At 61.5% G+C, this 19,840-nt stretch overlaps 1 protein-coding gene across 5 annotated transcripts in view; it reads left to right on the top strand.

The window, feature by feature from the left end:
* AGPAT4 (1-acylglycerol-3-phosphate O-acyltransferase 4) overlaps positions 1–17,606 on the top strand; it is a 117,991-nt gene extending 100,385 nt beyond the window's left edge. For all 5 annotated transcript variants that reach the window (XM_066247948.1, XM_066247945.1, XM_066247946.1 and 2 more), the window contains exons 4-9: positions 4,578–4,739; positions 5,384–5,537; positions 6,926–7,028; positions 9,189–9,264; positions 14,509–14,707; positions 17,095–17,606. In XM_066247948.1, the coding sequence (XP_066104045.1) occupies positions 4,578–4,739; positions 5,384–5,537; positions 6,926–7,028; positions 9,189–9,264; positions 14,509–14,707; positions 17,095–17,186 (786 nt within the window). In that variant the 3' untranslated portion in view covers positions 17,187–17,606. The remainder of the gene's footprint in view (positions 1–4,577; positions 4,740–5,383; positions 5,538–6,925; positions 7,029–9,188; positions 9,265–14,508; positions 14,708–17,094) is intronic.
* The last annotated feature ends 2,234 nt before the right edge of the window (positions 17,607–19,840 follow it).

Here is a 19,840-nt window from a genome sequence, read left to right as displayed (position 1 = left end):
GGCTGCAGAGGGGGCCGGGCACCCAGGATTCCAGAGGGGGCTCAGGACTGGGAGGGGGCCCGGACTCCAGAGGGGGCCCGGGCTGCAGAGGGGGCCCGGGCTGCAGAGGGGGCCGGGCACCCAGGATTCCAGAGGGGGCTCAGGACTGGGAGGAGGCCCGGGACTCCAGAGGGGGCTCAGGACTGGGAGCTACAGGCTTTCGTGGAGTGTAACCGTCTCGGCACCATTCTGGGATTTTCACGAAGGACTTTGAAATCCATCCATTTACCACCTGAGCACAAGGATAAGTATAAAAGAACTGAACACGATTACACGGAACACCATCCTGTGGGAGAGCCTTGCTTTTCTATTAATTTTTATTTGTTGGTTTTAGCAAGAGAGGAAGGGAGAGAAAGAGAGAGAGAGACAGGAGCACCGATCTGTTCCTGTATGGGCCCTGCTCGGGGATCAAACCGGCAACCTCTGTGCCGGATGATGCTCTAACCCACTGAGCTGTCCAGGGCAGCCTCAGTTTCTTTTTTTTTTTTTTTTTTTTTCATTTTTCTGAAGCTGTAAACAGGGAGAGACAGTCAGACAGACTCCCACATGCGCCCGACCGGGATCCACCCGGCATGCCCACCAGGGGGCGATGCTCTGCCCATCCTGGGCGTCGCCATGTTGCGACCAGAGCCACTCTAGTGCCTGAGGCAGAGGCCAAGGAGCCATCCTCAGCGCCCGGGCCATCTTTGCTCCAATGGAGCCTCGGCTGCGGGAGGGGAAGAGAGAGACAGAGAGGAAGGAGAGGGGGAGGGGTGGAGAAGCAAATGGGCGCTTCTCCTGTGTGCCCTGGCCCAGAACTGAACCCGGGTCCTCCGCACGCTAGGCCGACGCTCTACCGCTGAGCCAACCGGCCAGGGCCAGCCTTAGTTTCTTAACTGAATACCATCGTTGATAGGATTTTGTTTCTTACTCTGAAAAACCAAACAACTGAGATCATGTGTGAAAGGGGTGAGAGCACAGCCACTGTTCTTGGGTGATTAGGAGCTTTGGGGGCATCACCCTGCGTGATGGAGGCAGGTCTCAGCCCTTTGGCCGGGATGATGTATCTCCCCTGCTCACCGGAACCCGGGGGCCCCTGAAAACCACCAGAGCCATGGTGAGGGTGGAGAGGGGCCACGGATGACCACTGTCCCCTGTCCTCCAAGCACGGGAGAAACAACAGGTAGGGCTGCTCAAATCCTGGTGAGGCGACGTGCAGACAGAGCAGGTGCCCCCCGGAGAGGCAACGTGCAGACAGAGCAGGTCCCCCCAGGAGAGGATGAGGGGTACGTGGGACTTGGTGGGGGCCTGGGCAGCTCAGGTGGAAGCTGCCCGAGTGCATTCACCACGGGAGCCTGTCCTCCCCACTTACAAGGAACAATTGACCGTCTGTGTGTCTCCTGGGGCAGCCCAGGTCCGGTCCGAGGGCGTGGCCTCTTGCCAAAGTGACCCATTCTCACCTTCCACCCGAGAGAGGAATGCAGGGTATCTTGTTATAGTCTCTGTTCAGCCGTGCCTTTGGCCTTAAATGGCCTTCACACAAACCACCTGACCCGTCTGCTTTTAAGAGTTACATGTGCCTGACCTGTGGTGGCGCAGTGGATAAGGCGTCGACCTGGAACACTGAGGTTGCCGGTTCGAAACCCTGGGCTTGCCTGGTCAAGGCACATATGGGAGTTGATGCTTCCTGCTTCTCCCTCCTTCTCTCTCTCTCTCTCTCTCTCTCTCTCTCTCTCTCTGTCTCTTCTCTCTCTATAATGAATAAATAAAATCTTAAAAAAAAAAAAAGTTACATGTGATAGGGAGATACTCCCGCAGTCAAGAGGAGCCTGGTTTTTAGAGAAGAGACGGGAGGCAGGTTCTCGAGGGGGATGGGCGGTTTTCACCTTCACAGGTAGCAGCCCGAGAGGAAGGGGGTTTGAGTGGAAGAGACTGGAATTCGCAGAAATCCTTGGGAGTGGGGGCCCTGACCGGCTGGCTCAGCGGAGGAGCGAGGGGGATGGGCGTTTTTCACCTTCACAGGTAGCAGCCCGAGAGGAAGGGGGTTTGAGTGGAAGAGACTGGAATTCGCAGAAATCTTTGGGAGTGGGGGCCCTGGCTAGCTGGCTCAGTGGTAGAGCGTCAGCCCAGCGTGTGGAAGTCCTGTGTTCAATTCCCGGCCAGGGCACACAGGAAAAGCACCCATCTGCTTCTCCGCCCCTCCCCCTCTCCTTCCTCCCTGTCTCTCTCTTCCCCTCCCGCAGCCAAGGCTCCATTGGAGCAAAGATGGCCCGGGCGCTGGGGATGGCTCTGTGGCTTCTGCCCCAGGCGCTAGAGTGGCTCTGGTCGCAACAGAGCGACGCCCCGGAGGGGCAGAGCGTTGCCCCTGGTGGGCATGCTGGGTGGATCCCGGTCGGGCGCATGCGGGAGTCTGTCTGCCCCCCTCTCCCCCTTGCCCCCCCTGCTTCTCACTTCGGAAAATTACAAAAAAGAAAAAAAGGAAAAAAAAAGAAATTCTTGGGAATGGGGTTACTCTATCAGCATCCGAGTGTCAGTGTGGTCACTCTGGTGGTCTGTCCCTGCAGGCTCTGCTCTGCCTCAGCCCTGGCATTTCGTGGAGTGCCTAAGGCTCTGGTTAGGATCTTTGAGAATCACTCTGACTCCCTTCTGTCTGGGCTGAGTGTGACCTGAGGATCGTCCAGTGCACTCCGGCCTGTGCTCGCAGAAGGTCAGGGCTCCTGAAGCCACAGGCCTGTTTACCTATGTTTTTGCCCCAGGACCATGGGAATGAGACCTTGGAAGGTTACTTTTGATTGTGTCGCCGCCCGGCTTCTGTGCAGGTAGCTGGGGCGAGGGGACGTGAGGAGGGTGAACGCCCCTACCGTGGTGTTAAAGTACCAGTGCTGCCGCCGCCCGGCTTCTGTGCAGGTAGCTGGGGCGTGGGGACGTGAGGAGGGTGACTCAGGGACAGGGGGGGGGGGTCCACATCTGTGCTGGGGAGATGCAGGCCCGAATGCAGTCACGGCCCGTGGAAGAGGGACCAAGGGGGCCCCGGCTCTCCGTCCCCCCTCCCACCTCCCAGAGAGGCTGCAGCCATGGCAGCACTGCCTCCGATTCCACACGAGACAGCCCAGTGTACCCAGGGTCTAGCTGACCATATGCTGGTGCCTTTCTCGGCCAGGTGACGGCCAAGGCCGATGGTGAAGCGTCCCCCATCAAACATTGCTTGGGCCCCTTGGGTAGAATTGAGGCAGACTCTGCAGAGGCCCTGTCGATGGCGCGGACGTGTGCGCTAGGGAACTGGCACTCCCAGCGTGGGAGACGCCAGGGGCTCCCCCCCCCATCCCCTCACAAGCTCAGAGGCTCAGGACGGCTCCTGGCTGGTGCTGGCAAGGGCGGAGGTATAGCATGAGAGCGTCCTGTCCTTTTTCTGGGGGGACTCCGGCAACAGGAAGAGACGTTCCCTGGCACGTGTCCTCCTCTGAGCCCACCAGAGGGCTGGCTGCAGGGGGTGAAGGGGGCGTGCCAGGGGGCGTGCCGGGGGGGGGGCTGGCTGCAGGGGGCGAAGGGGGCGTGCCAGGGGGCTGGCTGCAGGGGGCGTGCCAGGGGGCGTGCCGGGGGGGGCTGGCTGAAGGGGGCGTGCCAGGGGGCTGGCTGCAGGGGGCGAAGGGGGCGTGCCGGGGGGGCTGGCTGCACCGGGACGAGAGCCGTGTAGTCTTGGTTCAGAATGCACAGGATCTCCGAGTAATCTTATAGCAGCTCTTTCGAGCACCGCATGGTCACTGCACAGGGGTTCACCAGTTGGCTGGAGCTGCCAGCATCCGGGTTTGTAATATGTGTGATTCATTGTCACTGCTGGATGCGGAAGTGTGGCTCAGAAATGTCCAGCCGCTGCACTTACTCTGGCGATAATAGCTACACATTCTCAGAGCCCGTTGTGCCCACTTGATGCTGGTCTTCCCATTCCGGTGGCGCTCGTACAGGCTGGCAGAGCCGGGTCGGGGCCCATGCCCAGCAGCCCAGGGTGCCAGCCTGCCCACGGGCCAAAGCCTGGGTCTGGAGCCAGCCTCAGCCTTCAGGAGTGCTGGCAAAGGGACGGTGGGCAGCTCCCAGCGTGACCTCGTGCCCCGAGTATAGGGCCTGGCTGCACCGTCCCCTCATCTGAAAGGCGGGCGATGCGGGCTCTGCAGAGCCCGCAGGTGGGCTGAGGACTGGGCGAGACTGACGAACAGAGTTCGGAAAAGCGCTGTCACAGCTCACTGTGGGCTCAGTGAGCAGAAACGATGCTGACCACCTGGAGACCCTGAGCTGATGACCATCCAAGACCCTTCAGGTTCATGACTGTCCCCGGAGCCTGCTCAAAGGCCCCCTTCCCCCAGAGAGCCAGGCCCACTTCCTGCCCGCCCCACACGGCAGCCTTAACACAGCCTTGACCTCCAGCTGACCAGCGGGGCGTGCTTCCTGCTTCCCCGTGTCCTGGACTTGTCCCCACAGGCCTCTGGAGTGAATGTGCACTTCTCTCTTTCTCGTAAGCTCCCCCTGATCCTTTTCCTGACACCCCGGCCCCTCCTCTGTTCCAGGGCTCCAAGGTCCTGGCCAAGAAGGAGCTGGCCTACGTCCCGATCATTGGCTGGATGTGGTACTTCACGGAAATGGTTTTCTGCACACGCAAGTGGGAGCAAGACCGCAAGACCGTCTCGAAGAGCCTGCTGCACCTGCGGGACTACCCCGAGAAGTACTTTGTACGTGAGACCCCGGGCGGCCGGCACCCCGCACCCAGCCACCCCGCACCCAGCCACCCCGCAGTCAGCCACCCCACACCCAGCCACCCCGCACCCAGCCACCCCGGGCGGCTGCCACCCCACACCCAGCAGCCCTGGGCAGCCACCCCGCAGTCAGCCACCCCGGGCGGCTGCCACCCCACACCTAGCAGCCCTGGGCAGCCACCCCGCAGTCAGCCACCCCGGGCAGCTGCCACCCCACACCTAGAAGCCCTGGGCAGCCACCACCGAGCAGCCAGCTGCCCTAGGCACCCCCCTGAGTCGCCTGGCCTGCCCCCCTGTGCACACGCCCCCTCTGTCCTTCCTTCCGTTGACCTTACTGTGCATAAAGAAATCCCAGGTGCACGCGTCACACTCTCACACACTCAAGAATCTCTAGTCACCCAGACTTGTCGCGTGTGCGCGCACACACACACACATGGCAGCCAGTTGTCCTGTCCTGAGCTGTCCATAGAGGCCAGTGGCCTCTGGGTTCACCCTGGGAACAGGCAGGCACCACTGCCAGGTCACCCCGACTGGCCATGCCCAGAGGCTTCTCTGGGACCCCGTGTGACTTCGGTGTGCGATGGAGGAGGGCATGTGTGACCCCGGCCCGTCCCTTCCAGTTCCTGATCCACTGCGAGGGCACCCGGTTCACGGAGAAGAAGCACCAGATCAGCATGCAGGTGGCCCGGGCCAAGGGGCTGCCCAGCCTCAAGTACCACCTGCTGCCACGCACCAAGGGCTTCGCTGTCACCGTGAGGAGTCTGAGAAATGTAGGTAAGGAAGACCCTGGGTCGCCGGCCCCCACTGCAGCAGGAAGCCGACCCCCACCCGACAGGATCGGCTGTGTCCCTGGCAGGGCTCCCAGGCGACTGTGGCAGCAGCTGGGAGGGAAGGGGACAGGATGGCACGTGTAACCCTGGTTGGTGTTAGCCGGGGTCCAGGCACCTGGAGGGGGAGGTGTGGCCACTGCCTGCATGCGTGCATGCACACACGCACACACACACCCCACACGCACACCGCACACGCATACACTCAGGCAACACTGCCCTCCACTGCTCAGCCCAGGTCCTGCAGCCTGTGCCGTAGGGAATCCTGGGTCCTTACCTGGGCCCCGTGTGGCCCCACACCTGGCTTGCCCCGGTCAGACCAGGTTGTCATTGTCCTGCTGTGTCTGCACTTCCTGCTCATCTGTGGGCACCAGCTGCCCCCAGATGATGAACTCGGTGACCTTGCGGCCCTCTGACTGTGGAGCCCAAAGTCACTGTAGGTGAGAGTAATAAGGTAGCAGCCATAACTGGCCCCGGTCTGGTTGTGACTTCCTTGTCTCCTCTTCAGCCCTGTCCCTTCAGGTTGGAAGCGCCATTCTTTACCCCTTCCCTGCCATGCGACCAGCCCTCCCCCCCCCCCCCGAAGCCCTTGTCCCTCATCTCCAGAGGGGCCAGAGGGGCTCAGGCAGCTCAGCAGCCTCCTGGCGCCCGGCTGTGCGGGCACATGCCCGGCACCAGCCCGAGGGAGAGACACAGCTGGTCAAACATCGCTCTGTCCCCACGGCCTCACTCTTTGGCCTGGCCCTCGGGACGCCTCTGCATCTCGTGGGGTAGAAGCGAGTGATCTCCCACGGTATTTCCCACCCCGGGACGTGAAAACCAGACTCCTGTTGGTTTTCAGCCATGTTCCAAGTGACTGTGGTGCAATTCCGTAAGCAGTTTCAGTATGGTGTCCTGGGGTCTAGCTAGTTTATTCTTCTAGGAGGAAGTGCCCCCAGAGGGGACAGGCTGCCATAGCTCAGACACACCCCAGCCTGCGCTTTGGGTCAGTTTATCTGAACGCCGACCCGTTTCAACATCAATTTGCTGCTGCGCATGGAGGTGGGGGCCCTGCAGGGCGGCTCTGCGCTCCCAGTCCTGGCCGCAGCCGGAGTTCTGGTTGCCGTGACTACGTTGCGTGACTACGTTGCGGTGTGCTTTTCTGGTTAGGCAACGGAACGCGTGCTGGGCACGCAGGGGTGTGGGCGTGGTGGAAAAGCGTGAGGAGCCAGGTGCCCCGCGGTGCCCAGATCACCCGCTAGCCCTCCGAGCCTGTTTCCCAGTGTGTGTGTCTACGAAACAAAATTGGGTTCACACGCTATATACTGCTTTGTATTTGTTTTATTTTTTTTATAGTTTCAGCTGTATATGACTGTACACTCAATTTCAGAAATAATGAAAACCCCACCCTGCTGGGAGTCCTGAACGGAAAGAAATACCACGCCGACTTATATGTGAGGTACGTTGGCGGTGCGTCTGGAAAAGACGGCGCCCACCAGAGAGGGAGCCAGTCGCGAGGGACCCACAGCCCTGCTTCCAGGGAAATGTTTAACATCTTCCTGCCCCTGTTCTGTATTGAATTGCACACGCCCACGGCCTGCATGTCTGTGATGTGTGCGAGACGCACGCCACTGCTGTGCCCGCCCCGGGGAGCTCCCTCTCCCCTCTCGTCAGCGCGTCCTGATCACAGAACTCGGGCCGGCCAGACTGCGGTCACTCTGGGGCTGCGTGCGGACAGAGCATCGTCCCGAGCCCTTTCTGGAGGACGTGTCTGCTGCGTCCAGGTGCACAGACAAGCGCACACACAATTTACATGCAGGCCTGGGGCCCAGAGACCACGGGAGGGGCATCTCACTGATGTGTTCTCATCCAGACAGTTCGATTTTATTGGACACAAGTCCCAAGGTGTTAGACAAACCCAGTTTTCTTCACCTGTTTATCGATGTAAGAGGATGGGTCTGACCCTGGTCGTTAGTGGAAACCACGGACAGACACCGTGGACAGTAAAACAGTGGCGGGTCACGTGCTAAACCCCGTGACATGGCTTAGGGACCGTTTCTTCATGTGGCCGACTGTAACCAAGAAATCTGAAATGCCCACTGTTGGAAAACAAGCCAATTACATGGTTATGATTTTGATTATTTTTGTAAAGACCTTCCCCATGCTAAATTATAACACAGCAGAGAGAAACTGGGAGCCCGAGCCTCCCTGGCCAGGTGTGCTGGTGAATGGACAGGCTGCGTTACACGGCTTCCCACCTCGAAACAGCCCCGGCTGACCCTTAAACACGGGCAACGAGCAGCACCGTCACCATTTTCTTGGCTGGCACCACAGCTGACCGCCGCCTTGTCCCACAGTGACCAGGCCTGGCACAGCGGGACACACACACACCTTCCCGGGGGGGCCTTCCCCCCAAAGTGGAGCAAGGCTTTGTCCCCCTTGTGGGAAGTCCACTCGGGCCCCCTGAGCCCCGTGTTGGGAAACCCCACGCAGTCAGCGTGCAGGACGACTGCCCTGCCCTCCACCAGGCCAGTCTCGGGTAACTGCGCCTCTCGGGGCACAGGCAGGCAGGCCCCGGGGAGGAAAGAGCCCGGCACGCCCCCTTCGCCCCCTGCAGCCAGCCCCCTGGCACGCCCCCTTCGCCCCCTGCAGCCAGCCCCCCCCCCGGCACGCCCCCTTCGCCCCCTGCAGCCAGCCCCCTGCAGCCAGCCCCCTGGCACGCCCCCTTCGCCCCCTGCAGCCAGCCCCCTGGCACTCCCCCTGCAGCCAGCCCCCTGGCACGCCCCCTTCGCCCCCTGCAGCCAGCCCCCCCCCCCCGGCACGCCCCCTGGCACGCCCCCTTCGCCCCCTGCAGCCAGCCCCCCCCCAGCACGCCCCCTTCACCCCCTGCAGCCAGCCCCCCCCCGGCACGCCCCCTGGCACGCCCCCTTCACCCCCTGCAGCCAGCCCTCTGGTGGGCTCAGAGGAGGACACGTGCCAGGGAACGTCTCTTCCTGTTGCCGGAGTCCCCCCAGAAAAAGGACAGGACGCTCTCATGCTATACCTCCGCCCTTGCCAGCACCAGCCAGGAGCCGTCCTGAGCCTCTGAGCTTGTGAGGGGATGGGGGGGGGAGCCCCTGGCGTCTCCCACGCTGGGAGTGCCAGTTCCCTAGCGCACACGTCCGCGCCATCGACAGGGCCTCTGCAGAGTCTGCCTCAATTCTACCCAAGGGGCCCAAGCAATGTTTGATGGGGGACGCTTCACCATCGGCCTTGGCCGTCACCTGGCCGAGAAAGGCACCAGCATATGGTCAGCTAGACCCTGGGTACACTGGGCTGTCTCGTGTGGAATCGGAGGCAGTGCTGCCATGGCTGCAGCCTCTCTGGGAGGTGGGAGGGGGGACGGAGAGCCGGGGCCCCCTTGGTCCCTCTTCCACGGGCCGTGACTGCATTCGGGCCTGCATCTCCCCAGCACAGATGTGGACCCCCCCCCTCCCTGTCCCTGAGTCACCCTCCTCACGTCCCCACGCCCCAGCTACCTGCACTGAAGCCGGGCGGCGGCAGCACTGTTGCTTTAACACCACGGCAGGGGCGTTCCCGGCACCGGCCACCCCTGCTAGCTGTTCTCTCTGCCTTGCAGGCGGATTCCCCTGGAAGAAGTCCCGGAAGATGAGGACCAGTGTTCGGCCTGGCTCCACAAGCTCTACCAGGAGAAGGTCAGTGTGGCAGGCGGCCCTGTGGGGCCCACGCACCGGTTTCCAGGTGCCCGGCGGGGCCTTCGGGAGGTGACCGTGGCAGCCAGCCTGTTCTCATTGCGTGAGATCTCACATCCCGGCGAACTGCCCTCTACTTAGCAACAGGGAAGAAAACTTAGCAAAATATTCTGTATTTAAAGGTGCACCGTAGAAAGAAGGGAAGTATTTTATGCGTGTGGTGGGCAGAGAAAGCAGTCGTGCCCCCCACCCCCCAGCCCGTGTCTGCCTGCCTGCCTCTGCTCCCAAGGCCAGATATTCTCGGGGGATGTACTGTTCCCCTCGGCAGCGCAGAGGATCTTGGTGGCTCTGGGTCCACGATGTGGCTGCCTGTCTGGCTCAAAGCGTAGCCGGCTCGAGCAGGAGGAAGCCCAGGAGGCCGCATGGCCGGGCTTGATCTCTGCGGCGGCCCTGACCCCAGGTCCCCACTTTCTCCTGCCTCCTCCCGGACCACGGACTATCTCTTCTTCAAGAGTGCGCAAGGCAGAGGGAGTCTAACTGCTGCGTTAATGGCTCCATCTCAGGGAAGGAAAGGTCAGCTCCCCCCCCCCCCCCCCCGTGAGGGAGGTGTCTTTATGACCAGGTCTCACCACCCAGTAAGCACTTCATTCTGACCCGTCATCCATTTTCAGCCCAAACAGAGCAGCTCATTATCCAGAATCAAATACACGCGGTAGGCGTCTCGTGTCCTTCCACCAAACTCTAGATACAGACCACCTGGCCCTTGCTGTGGGTCTCCCCACGCCTCAAGGGGACAACCACACAGGACTCTAGAGGCTCTCCGCCGCGGGTGGACAGCTTGCAAATGCATGTTTGGGGTTTCTGGTCCAAATCACCACCCCCAGATGAAGCAGAGACGCTCTCGTGAATGTGCTCGGGTCTCTGAGCGAAGGTCCTAGGACTCTCTCAGCAGGAAGTGCGTTTCCAACCGTGCCTTTAGCAGGCCCCTCCCGGAACTTGCCAGTCGGGCCTTTTCTGGATGGGTTCGGGGCACAGTTCTCATAAGCAGGGGCTGGTTGGTGTACCTATCCCCAGAACATGGGGCTGTGTGGCTATCGGAGTCTCAGGAGGTCAGCGTGGGACCCAGGAAGGTGTGTCCAGGGCAGCTGCTTCCGGCCCGGAGGCCATGAGGGCCCACGTGTGGGACCGCACGGCCTGACACTTTTTTTTTTTTCATTTTTCATTTTTCCGAAGCTGGAAACGGGGAGGCAGTTGACAGACTCCCACATGTGCCCGACTGGGATCCACCCGGCATGCCCACCAGGGGGCGATGCTCTGTCGCAACCAGAGCCACTCTAGCACCTGAGGCAGAGGCCACAGAGCCATCCCCAGTGCCCAGGCCATCTTTGCTCCAATGGAGCCTTGGCTGCGGGAGGGGGAGAGACAGAGAGGAAGGAGAGGGGGAGGGGTGGAGAAGCAGATGGGCGCTTCTCCTGTGTGCCCTGGCCGGGAATCAAACCCGGACTCCAGCACTCCAGGCCAACACTCTACCGCTGAGCCAACCAGCCAGGGCTCTGACACTTTTTTTTAGCAAGACTCCCCGTTACCGAGGGTCTGCACGGACGCACACCTGGGCCCCAACAGGAATACCAGACAGACACTTTCTGTTTCCTGCACGAGGCAGTGTTTTCCTCATGCTGTTTTCTAACTTAATTGGATGATATAAAAAATGTCAGTATTAGCCAAAAAAAAAAAAAAGTGCTCACAAAAGGCCTAAGAAACGAACCCCTTTGTAAAAGGCACAGGAACGTCAGCAAAAGCAGCCTCAGCCCAGCAAGGCAGATGCGGCTCTTCCCATCAGCCCGCCTGCCCGTGCTGAGGCAGGGGGCTGGGGCACGGAGCAGGAGCCCTGGGCTCGTAGGGGACAGGCCCCTTTTGTTCTCCATAAAGTCTCAGGATGTTTTTCTATCAACTATAATTAATGTTAAAATGATACCATTTGATTTGGAAGGGGCTCCCAACCTGGTCATCTGGCTCAAAGCCCTTAGGCTAGCCGAGGAGGAAGTGACGAGTGACAGTCCAGAAAAAGGATGTCCTTAGCCTGCGTCTTCTAGCTCATTCATCAAAGCCAGGAGCTGGGGCCAGGTCCTCTCCACGGAGGGCTAGACGGCTGCCCTGTTCCCTGTGAACAAACCTGGGAGACTGGCCTCCTCCCGTCGGGCACAGTCACTGACCCCGAGGGGAAGCGGTCAGCAGTGCCTCTGAGGGGAAGGGGTGTTGTATATGGGCTACCCTGTTTTCTCAGGAGCTTAGACGGAGCTAGGACTTCACATGGCCAAAAGCCTGCTGCCCAGCAAGCTGGTCGGAATGGGCTCCCTCCGTTTTAAGTGGGACGATCTAAGCCGAGTGTCTTTTAGTATCAGCTGGGACCCCGGCTGGCTGAGGGGTGTGGGCTGTGAGAACACATTCACACCCCCACGTGATGCTTAGGATCCAAAGCCTCTCCCAGAGCAGTTCCAGCCCAGGTGAGACCTGTTAACCCCAGACCCGCCTGAAGGTGGAAAGGGTTCTGTGGAGAGGAACTTCGCAGGGCAACGGGGTCACAACCACTACTGGGCAGCCCCTGCGGTCACAGCCCGAACCCCTTTTTAGTAAAAGGTTCGTCTTTGCCTCAAGCAACCCCCATGCGTTGTTCCTGTGCGTCCCTTAACACGCCTTTGAAACAGCCCTCCTGAGAGCACTGATCCTGTTCTCTCTCCTTCAGCCCTGTCCCTAGTTCCCCAACGCCCAGTGCATACACAGGGCAAACAGCCCGTCTCGGAAGCACTTTTCGCTGCGTCTCCCCGGCAGAGAGGGGACACGGCTGGCTTCGGCGGGGTCAGGTGCCTCCTCTCGGGCATCCCTCGGTCTCCGTCACTGCCCCCAACACGTGGGTTCAGCTGCCTGCCCCCAACACGTGGGTTCAGCTGCCTGCCCCAGTCACAGCAAACAACTCGTGGAAACAGGCGCTGGTGCAAAGGAAAGAGGTGGATTCAGTGCGCAACCTGGGAGAGCGCTGGGCCCCCCTGGGAGACCCCCCTTCCTGCTGACGCCCTGGTTCTGACGGGGATGGGGAGGGGAGGGCTGGTTCCCCGTCCAGTTCTCCTGCTGGCTGTCCGTGCTCAGGCCCTAGCCGCGTCTTTTCGTCTTCTGGCGTGCACAGAGTGAGAATCCTCACTTGCACCCTCTTGGCTACTGGGGGAGACTGCCCAGCCGTCGACAGTAACCTCCCGTCCATGTAAGACTTCTTTCTGGTCAAGTGACCAGCCCCGTCCTCCCTGGGTCCTGGAGGGCGGGGCACGTCCCACACGAGCCGTTGCCCCACACTGCTTGATGATTTGGTCTCCGAGAGCCTCCCCGGCTCCTCGCAGCTGCTGCAGGCAGAGCAGGGCTGGTTGGCCGGGCGCAGGCGGATCTGAGAGCTCGGGGAAGAGGCCTGAGGTGCTTCCACAGTGGCCCTTTTTGTGGATCAAGCTTTAAAATAATGACTTTGAGTGGTTAGAAAAGCATATTATTCTGTGCACCTGATTGAAAAAGAAAAAAGTATGATATGCTTTAGCCATTTCTTTTTTTTTTTTTTTTTTAGTGAGAGGAGGGGAGGCAGAGAGACAGACTCCCACATGTGCCCGACCGGGATCCACCCGGCATTGTCCACCAGGGGGTGAAGCTCTGTCCATCTGAGGCGTTGCTCCTTTGCAGCCAGGGCCATTCTGGTGCCTGAGGCAGAGGCCATGGAACCATCCTCAGCGCCCGGGCCAACTTTGCTCCAATGGAGCCTTGGCTGCAGGAGGGGAAAAGAGAGACAGAGAGGAAGGAGAGGGAGAGGGGGGGAGGGGGAGACGCAGATGGGTGCTTCTCCAGTGTGCCCTGCCTGGGAATCGAACCCAGGACTTCTACACGCTGGGCCGAGGCTCTACTGCTGAGCCAACTGGCCAGGGCTTACTTCAGCCATTTCTATCTCAAGCTGTTAAAGGGGAAAAAAAAAATTCAGCATCTGAAGTAGGGGAAGCTTGTTTTCCAGGACACTCAACCCCTCAGAGAACCAGGATGTCACTTGGGTAAGATGGGTCACAAAAACAGGCCTGCTGTGGCCGGCAGTTGTGCTGTGAGTTAGTTGCTGGTATTAAGAAATGGGAAGCTCCCTCCCTGGGGCTGTCTGACACTGGCTCAAGAAGGCCGTCTCTGGCCCTTGTCCCCCGTGGCGGTGCCGCCCTCCCACAGCGGCAGCTTCCTGGAGCCTTGCCCCAGCCCAGCGGGCTCTGGGCTGTGGCCTCCTGGGGTGCGCCGAGTCCTGGAGCCTGGCCCCAGCCCAGCAGGCTCTCGGCTGCGGCCTCCTGGGGTGCACTGAGTCCTGGAGCCTGGCCCCAGCCCAGCCCAGCAGGCTCTCGGCTGCGGCCTCCTGGGGTGCACCGAGTCCTGGAGCCTGGCCCCAGCCCAGCCCAGCAGGCTCTCGGCTGCGGCCTCCTGGGGCGCGCCGAGTGGCCCACCCGCAGACGCAGCTCAAGGGCTCCACCAGATCCGGGCTGCAGGGCCTGCCCGGCTCCCTGTGCTCTCCCTCCTGGGGGGGGCAGTGAGGATCCCGCACACCCCATGCCACAGGCACACTATGGGACACTCAGACGTGGACAGGCAGGATTTCTGGAATTCGGTTTCAGCTGGGCCGTCAGGTGAGGATCTGCTCCAGCAGGTCCAGCAGGGGCCTGTTGACCTTTCTAGCCGTCTGGTGAGTCAGTTACAATAATCAGCTGACCCCGAGGGAGAAAGGACGGCCAGCCAGTGATGCCACGGTGCTGTCCTCCTCCGTGAGCCGGGCCCCCTGCAAGCAGCCGGGAGCCCCGTGCCCGTGCGCGAGGCTGGCGCAGGGCTGGGGAGTGTGTGTGCGGGGCCCACTGCTGCGGACTCCCCGTCCGGGGGGCAGCCCTCCTCTCTGCCCCGTCCTGTGGTGGTCACTGAGGGCCAGGTTCAGGGCAGGTCTAACTCCCCCACCCCGTGTGGACAGCACTCCTGCCCAGGAGCCCGGGACTCCAGCAGGCAGCAGGGAGCAGCCTGGGGCCCACACGGGCTGCCCTGGGCGCAGGGACAGGGCTGCGGTGACCCTGCCTCCAGGTGGCATCGTGGAAAGGGGGGCGGCCCAGTCAGTGTCTGCAGGGCCCTCCTGGGGGTGCTGCTGACCCCATGGGTCGTGTCTGAGGAGAGCACTTAGGCCCCCTCTGCCCCCTGTCCCCTCAGGATGCCTTCCAGGAGGAGTACTACAGGACGGGCACCTTCCCCGAGACGGCCATGGTGCCCCCGCGGCGGCCCTGGGCGCTGCTGAACTGGCTGTTCTGGGCCTCGCTGCTGCTCTACCCTTTCTTCCGCTTCCTCGTCAGCATGGTCAGCAGCGGCTCTTCCCTGACTCTGGCCAGCTTTGTCCTCGTCCTCTTCGTGGGTGAGTGGCTGGGCCGGGGCAGCAGCGCGCAGCACAGGGCAGAGGTGCGGGCCGGGGGCATGGTGCCATCTCTGAGCAGGGCAGGGCAGGGGTGCGGGCCGGGGGCGTGGTGCCGCCTCTGAGCAGCACAGGGCAGGGGTGCGGGCCGGGGGCGTGGTGCCGCCTCTGAGCAGCACGGGGCAGGGGTGCGGGCCGGGGGCGTGGTGCCGCCTCTGAGCAGCACGGGGCAGGGGTGCGGGCCGGGGGCGTGGTGCCGCCTCTGAGCAGCACGGGGCAGGGGTGCGGGCCGGGGGCGTGGTGCCGCCTCTGAGCAGCACGGGGCAGGGGTGCGGGCCGGGGGCGTGGTGCCGCCTCTGAGCAGCACGGGGCAGGGGTGCGGGCCGGGGGCGTGGGGGGCGTGGTGCCGTCTCTGCAGCATGGCCCGCAGATGGCCAGGGGAACTCGATTCCAGGCCGTGGGTCCCATCCACTGCGTCCCCAGGCCCGGGACTCACATCGGTGGTCCAGCCCCTCGCCCTCCATGTAGCGTGACCGTGCAGCTGCTGCTCAGTCCACAGGAGTGTGCACAGGCTGCCGGTCTCAGGCATCTGTGCGTGTGTAAATTCACACAAACGGAGTCCTTCGAACACCATTTTTGCTGAATATATTGTGGCTACCCACATTTTACAACACACAGATCTATCCCATTCTTTTGGATCAAGCAACCATTTCTAGGCTGCACAGCGGCAGTGGGCCAGTTGGCCGCTGTTCCTGAGATGAGACCCTACGTGTGCCTTTCCTAAAACTAAGACACATTTTATGTTAAAAAAAAAAAAAAAAAGTATAGAAAGACAACACCACAAACCCCTGACAACTGAACTCCCCAGGGATGGTCTGAGGACCCCCCCCCACCCTGTGCTGCTGCGAGGCTGGCCAGATGTGGGGGCAGCTGTGGTCACCGGGCCCCCAGTGGGAGGGGCAGGCTCTGCCTTGCTGCTTCAACAGCAGGTGAGCAGAGAGCAGCGCCCCCTGGAGGCGGCTGCGGCTCCCTGCAGGCGGAGGGAGGCGAAGGGGCTGCCCAGGTGTGTGGTCAGGGACAGAGTGGAGGCCGCCCCGTCCTCAGGGGCGGGAGCTCCCAGGAGCTCCGGAGACACTGGCTGCTTGTCCCCGAGCTGGAGCCTCACTAGGCTTTGCCCTGAAGAACCGGGTTTGCTCTCAGTCATCTTACAAGACCTTTGGGCAGTGAGGTTTGGCTGTGTATTCTATACAATCATCGTCTCCCCTGCTCAGACGTTCTAGTGTTGGGGCGGGCTCCAGTGACAGTGTCTAGAGCCGGCCCCAGGCTGCGGTCTGCCCATGTGTGCTGACCTGTAAGATGTGAGGGCCTCGCTGGCCAGCTCCCTAACCATTCACAGCCCAGAGCTGTGGCTCTGCACACGTGGGTATCAGGACTTGGAGACGCTAGTCGTTACCCATCTGTCCGTTCTTAAATGTGTATTATGAGTGTGGGCTGCCTGCCAGGCCCCTCCTTGGCGCTGAGCGCATCCAGGTGAGTGGGCATGGTCCCTCCTGGAGCCCTGATCCTCAGCCCTGGGCTGCAGAGCCAGTGCCCCAGCTCCCTGGGGGCCCACGGGGGTTCCTGTGCCACCCCCCCAGCCCCTCTCCCCGGGGGTCCCACAGGCGCCCCTGTGGCCCCGCCCCTCCCCCACTCTCCCCTGGCGCCCCTGCTCCTCCCCCACTCTCCCCTGGCGCCCCTGCTCCTCCCCCACTCTCCCCTGCTCCTCCCTACTCTCCCCTGGCGCCCCTGCTCCTCCCCCACTCTCCCCTGGCGCCCCTGCTCCTCCCCCACTCTCTGGCGCCCCTGCTCCTCCCCCACTCTCCCCTGGCACCCCTGCGGCCCCGCCCCCTCCCCTGGGGCCGCATCACTATAGGAGTAAAGGCTGCCTGTGGCAATGAGCTGAGCCTGTGTGCTGCCCTCACACCTGCCCCAAAAGTGACCTGGGGACGCGCAGGGCACTGAGTAGAGGTGTCTGAGCACCTGCCTTCTCCAGGCTCCTGGTTGTTTGTCACTAAGCTTCCTGAAGGGTGCCCGTCAGTTCCCACCTGCGGTCCCGGGCCCCCCTGCTGTGGGGACTGCGCAGGAGGCATGGTAGCCTGTGAACCATGTCCAGCAGGCGAGGCCTCCTCTCTCCTGCGCCGGGGTCGCAGACGCCGCTGCACAGCCTGGCTGTCCTCCACAGTCACTCAGCCCACGCTCCAGAATATGGCGGGCAGGGAGCTGGGACTGCGGCCGGATGGGCCACTCGCACTGGTGCTGAGGCAGACGGGCGGACAGCTGCCTTCCCGCGGCTCTTAGAGTCGCCCTGGAGCCCCTGCCGGCCCCTAACGCCCGCCCTTCCTTCTCCGCAGCTTCCATGGGAGTCCGATGGATGATTGGAGTGACAGAGATCGACAAGGGCTCTGCGTACGGCAACGTCGACAGCAAGCAGAAGCAGAACTGACTCGGGCACAGCCGTCCAAAGGGACCTTGGGCAGGGCACTGGGGGACACTGCCCGTCTTCCCAGGCGGTGCCAGTGCGATGCCGGGGAGCCCCTGCTGGAAAGGCGGGGTTCCGTCTCCACGCCCCTGGCGGCGGGAGAGGACTTCCATCTCTTCTTCCCCATGTGCTTTAGTGGTCTCGGCTTTCTTTTCGCGTGTGAGTGTGCGTGCCTGCGTGCGTGCGTGAAAGACCACGGAAGTGAGGGTGATGTGCAGCTGAGTGCGGGCCTGTCCTAGGATCCCCGAGGTGTCTGCGCGCAGGGGAGGGCAGGGATGGGGAGTGAGGGGAGGTGTCCCTTTCATCCTTTGGTGCTGTTTTCTGTAACCCTGACTGCAGAGAGAGAGAGAGAAGGGCGCTGTGGGTGAGATGACTAAATTATGCCTCCAGAAACACTCCAGTGTCTGGCTCCTCTGTGGTGTGCGAGTGTGTGCACAGGCCCCCTTTCCTCCGTCCCACACTCCGCTGTGCATCCTGCGGGCGGGCACTGGTGATCTGCGCTGGGGAGGGACGGGCCGAGGGCTGTGGGGACGCAGCTGACGACCATGCTGATGGCAGACCCGAGGCAGGACCGGGAGCGTCTGCTGGGAGGTGAGCTCAGCGGTCCCTGAGACAGGGACAGACCCCTGTGAGGCTGCCAGTTTCAAACACAGCGCCCCACAAAGCACACAGGACAGATGCGTGGGCCCGGTGACGGCCTCCGAGCAGCCGACCTGTGTGCCCACGTGCTGCCCTGCACCTGCATGGGGGGCGGTGACCCTGGGGACGCCGGGCTCCACAGGAAACCAGGGGGAAGTGTCCGTGTCAGCCGGAAACCAGGGGGAAGTGTCCGTGTCAGCCGGAAACCAGGGGGAAGTGTCCGTGTCAGCCGCGCCGAGCTGCACACTCACACTCACACTCACACTCACGGAGGGGCTTCGGGAGCAGGCCTTGGCCACGTGTCCCATCTGTAAGACGGGGTAATACCCGCCTCGTGGTTGGTTTCAGGGTAAACCAGGCTGCACGTGTGAACACCATTTAGGGACCCTGAAGCACTAAACAAACAAATGATTAATAGCTGCCTCATGTTGCTACTTCCCCAAAATGCCCGGAACTTACCTCGAAGTGTCCCAAATGCATCCTTCTTCTCACTGCCGTTCTGCCCCTCAATACAGCGGCAGTCTGAGTTCTAATCTCACTCTCTCCCTGCCCTCCCTCTTCCCGGATGCAAAAGGGGTCCACAGACACTCAGGATTTTCTGAACTGGCTCTGACCCACACAAAACAAGGAAACACGGCACACCCAGGGCGCTCGCCAGCGCCCCTCGTGCAGGTCAGAGGCGGGCGCGGGACGGCCCTCTGAAGACTGCCTTAGGAAATGTGACGTGGGGGCTGGGCCGGACCCTGGCGTTCTCTTCAGGGCTGGGTCCCAGAGAGAACATTTCTCTAGGCAGCTAGGGTGGGGACCTGTTTCCTTCTGTCACCCTGAGGGCAGATGGCACGTGCCCTGGACAGGCTCGCCAGTCCTCCGGCACCTGGAACCTGTGTCCAGGCTGCACGCGCCCTCAGCCCAGTCCCTCTGGCTCCCAGGGTGTCTGCTACATTTCTAGGAGTGAAAACTGGCGGCAAGGCCACCACTGCCCCCGGGCGTGCACGGCACACAGAGCCCCTCAGATGTCCCGTCTGTCCAGTGCCGCCCCTCAGTTCAGGTCCGCCTGTGGACACTCCGCGGGGCAGAGGTGGGCAGTGTGGCTGCGACCGGACCCGTCCACATCTCTCCGGGGCAGGGTCTTTCCTGCACTCCCTCCCGCGGCTCGATTCAAACACACCAACCCCGTGACACTCCGCGAGTCAGTCTGCCTGTCCACATCTCTCCGGGGCAGGGGCTTTCCTGCACTCCCTCCCGCGACTCGGTTCAAACACACCAACCCCGAGACATTCCGCGAGTCAGTCTGGGAACGCGGTCCGACCCTCTGCCCACGAGTTAGCGTGGTTAACCTGAGGCAGGACCAGCGTGCTTTGTTCATGTCTAGAGACAGCAGACCTTTCACATGACCACACTGTCCTACACTCACTCATGGAAGGTGGAGTAGCTCTAGGCCGCTGTATTCTCTAAATAAACGCATAGAAAACACTGCAAAAGCAATGACTGCTGGCCTGGTCAGGTGACTCAGTAGATAAAGTGTTGACCTGGTGTGCCACAGGGCACAGGTTTGATCCCCAGTCAGGGCACGATAGAGAAGTAGTCAACAAGTGCACAACTAAATGGGCAACTACGTGAAACAAAGAGTTGATACTTCTCTCTCTCTAATCAACGGAAAAATTAAAAAACAGTACTGTTGCCTGACCGATGGTGGTGCAGTGGATAGAACATCAACCTGGGATGCTTAGGACCCAGGCTCGAAACCCCAAGGTCACTGGCTTGAGCACCCAGTCAAGGTATGTATCAGAAGCAATCAATGAACAACCAAAGTGATGCAACTACGAGTCGATGCTTTTCATCTCTCCCCTTCCTGTCTCGAAATGTACTGTTTTTCTAACAGTCGCATATGGAGCTGAGAGATAGTGACTTGATGTAAAACCAGTTGTCCAGCTAGAACACAGAAGTGACAAGGGACGAGAAACTTCAGCAGCGTGTTC

This window comes from Saccopteryx bilineata, chromosome 12, assembly GCF_036850765.1.
Source record: "Saccopteryx bilineata isolate mSacBil1 chromosome 12, mSacBil1_pri_phased_curated, whole genome shotgun sequence".
Taxonomy (NCBI): domain Eukaryota; kingdom Metazoa; phylum Chordata; class Mammalia; order Chiroptera; family Emballonuridae; genus Saccopteryx; species Saccopteryx bilineata.
Note: the sequence above shows the minus strand (reverse complement) of the source record. Positions and strands in the feature narration are given on the sequence as shown.